This window comes from Sus scrofa, chromosome 17, assembly GCF_000003025.6.
Source record: "Sus scrofa isolate TJ Tabasco breed Duroc chromosome 17, Sscrofa11.1, whole genome shotgun sequence".
Classification (NCBI taxonomy): Eukaryota; Metazoa; Chordata; class Mammalia; order Artiodactyla; family Suidae; genus Sus; species Sus scrofa.
In genome coordinates this window covers 35,003,611-35,011,699 of record NC_010459.5, presented here as the reverse complement: position 1 = coordinate 35,011,699, position 8,089 = coordinate 35,003,611, and the positions used below count along the sequence as shown (strand labels likewise).

Below are 8,089 nucleotides of genomic sequence, written 5' to 3'. Positions count from 1 at the left end.
ACTCAGTGGGTTAAGGATCCAGCATTGCTGTGAGCCGTGGTGTAGGTTGCAGACGCAGCTTGGATCTTGTGTTCCTGTGGCTGTGGTGTAAGCCAGTGGCTACAGCTCTGATTCGACCCCTAGCCTGGAAACCTCCATATGCCACAGGTACAGCCCCAAAAAGACAAAAAAAAAAAAAAAAAAAAAGATTCAGCGTAGTAGTCAGTTAACCCAAACTAAATGTAGCTTTAACTCAACTGCTGTCACCACACCAGCAAGATCTTTTGTAAATATAAGTAAGACTACTCTAAAATTTATATTTAATGGCAAAGGAACTGAGAGACCTACAACAACTTTTAGAAAGAAGAATAAAGCTACACTATCTCAAGACAGCTACAGGGTTCAAGAGAGTGTTCTTTTGGCAGAGGAATAGGTACATAATCCAAAGATCAGAACAGAGAACCAAGTACAGCCAACGAATTTTTGACAAACCTGCCAAAACAATTTAGTGGAGGAAGGATAGTACTCTCAACAAAAGGTTACTGCAAAATAGATATCCACAGTAGAAAAAAAAAAAATCCATTCCAACTAAACTTCACATCTTATACAAAAATTAACAGGAAATGGATTAGAACAACCACTCAGAGAGAAAGGAGGGTAGTCTACTGGATGTCATAAGCTTATCGGTCCAAAATAAGTAAGATCTTGATATAGCATTCTGCTGTCCTGGTATTTACACAGTGTTGCAGACCGAGAGAGAAGTGGTTGGACCCTGCCAGGGTTAAGGAGGACTTTTGAGAGGAATTGTTTCTTTCCATCAGACCCTACGCATCCTCAGGATTATAACTCATTTCATAAGGCCTCAGTTTCCTCTAACAGTTTCTAGAACGGAACATTATTTTGTCATGCACACTCAGTGGTGCAAGTTAATTGTCTGGTGTTCTGGGTGGCATAGCATTCTCCCCTTCTTTGGTTCATCACCCATGATAGGCCAGTAGAGGTGACCACTCCAGGAAAGGAGTCCAAGCAAAGTGCTCTATATCCCTCAGGACACAGAGCTGCTTCTCTCCCAGAAGCCATGAATCTCCTGCTGACCTTCATGATATGTGGGTTACTAACTCTGGTGACCAAAGGTAATGGAACCCTACACAGAAGGGATGATGGAAGTAGGATGAGTTGTTGATCCTCAGCTCCCAGGTGTCTTGAGGGGGAAAGGGGGTCCACAGGGGAAGCCTAGGGCCAATAAAGAGCAGCAGAAATGCTCTTATGATAGCAGCTCCATGTCCCTCCTCTCTAAGAATCTTCTAGAGGCACCTATCAAACTCAGGTGTCTTCTGAAACATTTCTCCAAAGGTAAGAATTCCCTCAGTCCTCTGAGTAGCCCCCCTCCCTCTCTCTCTGTGTGTCTCTATAAGTGATCACTGTTAACTGAGCCTCGCTTTGCTCCTATTTTGATAATGTCACTGTTGCACCCATTTTATTGTTGTGTCCTATTTGTCCAACTCTTACAACCATCTTGAATTCTCTTTTGTCATGAAAGTACTTTCAAGGGAGACCCTCCTTTTTTATGCTCTGAGGTATGGTGAATGAGTTCATCACACTTGCAGAACTGGCTTTTTTTTTGGGGGGGGTGGTTTTCTTAGGGCCGCACCTATGGCATATGGAGGTTCCTAGGCCAGGGGTCAAATCAGAGCTGCAGCTGCGGGCCTACGCCACAGCAACAGCAACACAGGATCTGAGCCTCATCTGTGACCTACAGCACAGCTCAGCACAACACCGGATCCTTAACCCACTGAGCAAGGCCAGGGATCGAACCCGAGTTCTCATAGATACCAGTCGGGTTTATTAGCCACAATGGGAACTCCTGCAGAGCTGTCTTGAGAAAGTTAACACAAGTTTGAGTTAGAAGTAGGGATAAGCTGAGACAGTGAAAATACAAGTGACCAATAGGGAGAGTCTGACAATAGATCTATGAGTGAGTTAACTTCCCCCCCTTTTTAAAAAAATAATGCTACTTTGGAAAGTGATCTACTCTTTTGGAAAAATAATACTTGCAATAGATTTAAATTTTTTGTATGAGTTTAAGGGAAAATACTGTCCTATGTGGGATAACATTTCTTGAATCTTCCCTTTCAGAATCTCTGAATTAATCAGTCAATCAAGTACTCATACCAACTAGTTTTTCATCCTAGAAGATCCAGATATTTATATGTCCTAGATTTAAAAAAACCCTACAGATTCTTCTGCAATGTACTAGCCATATATTTCAGAGACTTCTTATCAATGCACGAAACTACTTAAACATTTTTAATGTATACATAGAAGGTATGGTGTTTGTGTGTGAATTTCCCTTCTTAATTAAATTGGTCTGTTAAGCCGGAAAACCAGTCATTGATTATCAGAAACCATTCAGGGAAGAAAATTAGTAAATAAATGTATGTGTTTCCAATTATGGCCACACACAGACATAGACATGCTTTGAAATTTAACTATTTAATATTTTGAGTGTATTTTTGTGTCTTCAAGTGAGATAGCATCTGATGGTTTTCTAAATAAACTTTTTACCAAGCCAAGCCACCCATCAGTGGACTGATGCCAATGGCTGTATTTAATTTCATGCAAACTGATGCCCAATCTGGTTTTTTGTTTGTTTGTTTGTTTGTTCATTTTCACAGAGAATTCACACATGGGATAATGTTCTGGCTAGATAGCTTATGTGCCTGAACTGGTACCATGGTTACTCATATTTTTTAGATTTTTATAATTTTGAGATTTTGGTGAAGGAGGGCATAAGGCCTAATGACATCACGATTCCAGCCAGAATGAGGAGCTTTGAAATAAATGACTGCTGTCATTCTACAAACAACACATTCAGTTATTGATCATTTCTGGTCACCATCATTGTATTGCTTAAGCCATATTCTTGGAATTATCTTTCACATGCTAAGCTCTGACATCCATATCTCTCAGGATGTCTATTACATCTACCTACCAACTCTGTCCAGAACCAACTGATCTCACCACCTCCACTGCCACTTCTCTGATTTAAGTCATTATCAGCTCTCACCTATCGCTTCCATAGCTTCCTCACAGGCCTCCTGCAGTCTAGTGTCAAGATGGAACAGAGTGTGATCCACTCACACTGGAAGTCAGACCATGTACCTCTTCCGCTCAAATTGCTGCAATGGCCCCCTCTTCACTCAGAACAATAACCAGGATTCTTACAGTGGCCCACCAGCCCCTCCAGGATCTGGCACCTATGACTTCTCTCACTTCATCTCCCACTACTCTAGTCCTTGCTCACTTTACCAAAGTCACACTGGCCTCAGGGACCTTCCTCAAACACACCAGACTTGCTCAACCTACAGACATTTTGTTTCCTCTGCTTAGAAGGCATTTGCCCACATACCGGGCATGGCTAATTCCTTCACACCTTCAAGTCATTGCTTAATTGCCACCTTCTCTCAAGGCCTATGCTAATTGCAGCTTAAGAAATTGTAATCTGACCCCATGACCCTCCAAATAGACACTTAAATCTATTCTTTCTTATTTCTGCAAACCACTTAACATCCTCTCACATACTGGGTAATTTCCTTGTTTTTAATGATTTGTCTTCACCTGCTAGAAAGTCAGCTCCAGGTGATTTTGTCTGCCTGATTCACATGTGTGCCCCAGGGTCCTAGAATAGAGTCTGTACCCAAATGAGGGGTCAGTCCTCTGTTGAATGAGGAGCTGTTTTTGAATTTTTAACCCTGGAGGGAATAGTTGAAAAGGACTAGTAATCAGAGTTCCCGATGTGGCACAGTGGAAATGAGTCCAACTAGGAACCATGAGGTTGCGGGTTCGACCCCTGGCCTTGCTCAGTGTGTTGAAGATCCGGCATTGCTGTGAGCTGTGGTGTGGGTTGCAGACGGGGCTAGGATCTGGCGTTGCTGTGGCTGTGGCGTAGGCCAGTGGCTACAGCTCCGACTAGACCTGATTAGATTATTAGAAGTAATCTTTGTAGCAATGAGGAGCCAGGAAACTTGTTACACTTTGTCCAGGACCAAAGAAGGCAAATGTCTCCACTTGACACATACAACAAATTCAAGCAGGGCAAAATAAATAGGAGCCAGTAAAATTATAAAAGAATGAATCATTGGGAAAAGGATAAAGTCAACATATCTCAGAGAGGGAAATAGGAGCAAAATCATTGTGGTACTTTATATGTCAACCCATGAAAGATGCTTTTCAAACTTCATCAAATGAAATGTAAAAAGGGTTGTTTTGAGAATTACTTCCTCATACATCCGGGGCTCGCTCCAACAGACAGCCTTTTCACTAGCTGCTTCCTCTGCCTAGCATACTCAAACCTTGGTGCATCTTAGGCAGTTGGTTGAAAAAGATGGTCATGTAGTTGCTTAATAAATGATCATACAGTAGAACAGACTATTTTCACACCCTTGCCCCTCCAATGAATTATTATGTTGCTTAGAATCCCTCTGTGTTTCTTGTATTTCTGTGTTTCCCACTCTCCTAGATGACTATTTTTGCACTGACTTTTCTTTCTCTTCAGTTCTCCTGTTCCACTCCTGAAATTGACCCTTCCTCCCTGCTTACGACTTTACCCTAACCTCAAGATTTAACATTTCAGATAGAAAGGTTTCTTTTTACTGCTGCCGACACTTGTTCCATTTTGGCTTTGCGGCCACCTTCTCTTTCCCTCTTGACCAGCTAAGGAAGCACGCCTTCTCCATCTCAGTCAAATGCCTGATGTGATCTCCACACTTGTCCCTTTATCAAGGACTATGGCCTTCTTTTGCCTCATTTCCCTCTTCTATGTTAGTCTCTCCATTTCTATCTGGTTCTTAATTATTTGCAAACATGCTCTCTTATTTCCCAGTCTTCAAAACAAGCCTGAAAAGTCCCCCCTCAACACCATACTGTCCTCCAAGGACTTCCTTATTTCTCTTCTCTCCTTCACAGCTAAACTTCCAAAGAGTTTGGTCTCCAGGTGCGCTTTCCCCTTCATCTCTCATTCACCTTTCAACCATTTCACTTCTGTTTCGTTGCTTCCTACCACTCTGAAGATTACCCAGTGGCACTCATCATGTTAAATACAATGGAAGCTCCTACCCATGTCCACGTGTTCCTTTAAGAAATGTTTTCTGGGAGTTCCCATCGTGGAGCAGTGGTTAACGAATCCAACTAGGAACCATGAGGTTGCGGGTTCGATCCCTGCCCTTGCCCAGTGGGTTAAGGATCCGGCGTTGCCATGAGCTGTGGTGTAGGTTGCAGACACGGCTCGGATCCCTCGTTACTGTGGCTCTGGCATAGGCTGGCAGCTACAGCTCCGACTAGACCCCTAGCCTGGGAACCTCCATATGCCGTGGGAGCAGCCCAAAGCAATAGCAAAAAGACAAAAAAAAAGAAAAAAGAAAAGAAAAGAAATGTTTTCCTCACATACACAGTCTAGTCACACCTGATACAACTTTCCTTGTATCCCTTTTGCATTTGCCATATTCATGCACACCAGTCTGACCTGCAACTGGTGGTCCCCCTGAAGCAGGGTTGATTCCTTGCAAATCAACCCTGTACAGAGCAATCCAGAAATGACATAGAGTAATCAGCTCACTTGGGGTCATCTATCAACTTCTGGCTGGATGGATGCCGGCTAAATATTCCAGCCCCTCTGACCTTCAAGAAGGGTAATGGGACACTTGTCAAAGCCATGCACTGATGCCAGGGTTCCCCATGGGAGCCTGCTCTAGTCAACCAGTGTGGTAATTAACTGGATATCTCACCTCTTTTTGGCTCTTCCCTAACCTCCCTGTTTCCAAACTGATTTGGGATGTGGGCATGAGGAATGCCTCCCCACGCATTGATCATATAGCACTCAACATTTCCCCCAAGGTCTGCTTTTGGGGAAACTACTCTAATTCTCTAGTGTCTCATTCTTCTCTTTTGGTCTAATGTATCTGGCTGTTCCTTCTAAGCACTACCTGAACTCTCAATATTGACACTCACCAGAATTTAATAATGCCCCCCTTTTATCTGATATTATTCCAACTCTCATTGTACACCATCTATAACTAACTATAGTTTTAAATACTACCCATAAGCAATGATTTCACAATTTCTATCTAGAGCCCAAACTTATCTACTGGGTTCCTACAGGTATTCCCACTGCCCTCTTGACATCTGAAGTTTATGTTATATGCCTCAAAACAAGTTCTTATAGCCAGCTTTTCTCCTTCCCTCCAAATCTTATTCTGTTCTATGAATGGCAAGTATCACTAATCTCCCCATCTCGGCTTAGAAATGTAGACCCATATCTGGATTTCTCCATCTTTTGCTGACCTTATATTAGAATGGTCCACGTCTTAGATCTGACCTCTTCTCTCCACAGCTCTCATAGCCCCAGTTCCAGCCACCCTTATATTTCACTTGGCCAAAGCCGCACATGTGTTTCCTGGATCCTATTCCTCATTTCTCTTTATCTAATGTCTGTGTGAATTTCTAGGTAAATGCCTAACACATAAATAGATTAGCTCATACAATGTTTTGAAATGAATAAAAATGCTCAGTAATGGCCTCAAACCACTCAGTGATGGCATCACTCCTGGAAGCTCATCTGGTCTCAGGCTCCTTTGCTCTTTGCACTTGCTCTTCAGACTTTCCAGCCTTCTCCAGATAGCTTAAAGACACGCTGCACTGTCTCAACACTGGAACTAAGCATTTGCCAGTCCCTTCCTGAAGTAATCTTTGCCTCCTCCATACCCTGTGGCTTCCTTTCGTCCTTCTTGCCTTGCCTTGATTTAAATATCAGCTTTAAGTATGTCTACCATCTCTGTCTCTTTCTCTTCCTCTCCCACTTCCTTCTCCTCAGATCTCTCTTTTGGTCCCCTCTCGTTCTCTCTCTACACCTCCATGGCCCCAGCAATTTCCTTATTGGCACGTGTCACAGGTCTAAATACACACTGTCAGTTTTTTTCTCTGTCTCTCCATATAGCTTGTAGCATTTGTTATCCTATCCCTTTAGATGGCAGTATTAGTAATTGCTGTCAAATTTTTGAATTAATGTTTACCCTGTGGTTGCTAGAGTTTAACAATTGCCTGCTTGTTTGTTCCCTGAAGCTGGCTGGAATGTTGAAAGATGCTGGAGTTATAACATAGGACACTGCAGAAGACGATGTTTACATCTTGAAAGGTACAAGCATCTTTGTATGAACAAGCGAGCATGCTGCATTCCCCTAAGCAGTGATGATCCCTACACTCAATGGCCACTACCTCCCGAAGATCAAACTGTTGGAATGAAAACTCCATATTTTCGTCCTGTTTCCCCTGGATCTGAGTTGGATGATCAGATAACAATTACGATAACTGTGGATCAAGAAAGCACAGGAACTGAGCAGGATATTGAGGGGACAGCAATTTCTTTCCAGGCTTCAACCCCTATTCCTGAGAACATTGAAGATACAAAGTTTTCTGATAAGGCTAATACACTAAATCTACATAAGCTTTAGGACTATTATCCAGGGAGCCTGATCTACTGATATTTTTCACTGGGGTCAGTTCTATCAGAGATTAGATGACATGGAAATGGATATGATGCTACTGTCAAGTCAAGAACCAAGCGAGTTCCTTTACAATTAGTAATGTGTAGAGAGAAGTGTATAGAAGATACAGGGATTCTTTTATTGGGCCGAAGTTCTTTTTCTGTTTTCCTCTAATATACTAATATATATGTGCTAGCATTTGGTCTCAGGTGATATTTGTGCATCTGTCTTTTTCCGTAGTAAATAAATAAATACCACATTTTGGAGCCGCCTCTGTAGTTGAGACAAAGATTTTAATTTTAGGAATACCTGAACCACACTATCACATATGATAGTATATATGCTGTATAGAGTAGAACCTATGAAGTCACATAAAAAGTTCCAAATAGGATTACCCTTCATGGTGCAGTGGTTAACGAATCCGACTAGGAATCATGAGATTGCAGGTTCAATCCCTGGCCTCACTGCTCAGTGGGTCAAGGATCCGGCGTTGCAGTGAGCTGTGGTATGGGTCGCAGATGCTGCTTGGATCCTGCGTTGCTGTGGCTATGGTGTAGGCCAGCAGCTATAGC

The 8,089-nt window shown here is 42.5% G+C and overlaps 1 protein-coding gene across 1 annotated transcript; it reads left to right on the top strand.

Annotated features, from left to right (window-relative positions):
* DEFB125 (defensin beta 125) lies at positions 1,023-7,786 on the top strand. Its single transcript, NM_001129974.1, is given in 2 exon segments — positions 1,023-1,112; positions 7,096-7,786. Coding segments are annotated over 2 exon segments (444 nt in total). The 5' UTR covers positions 1,023-1,057; the 3' UTR covers positions 7,485-7,786.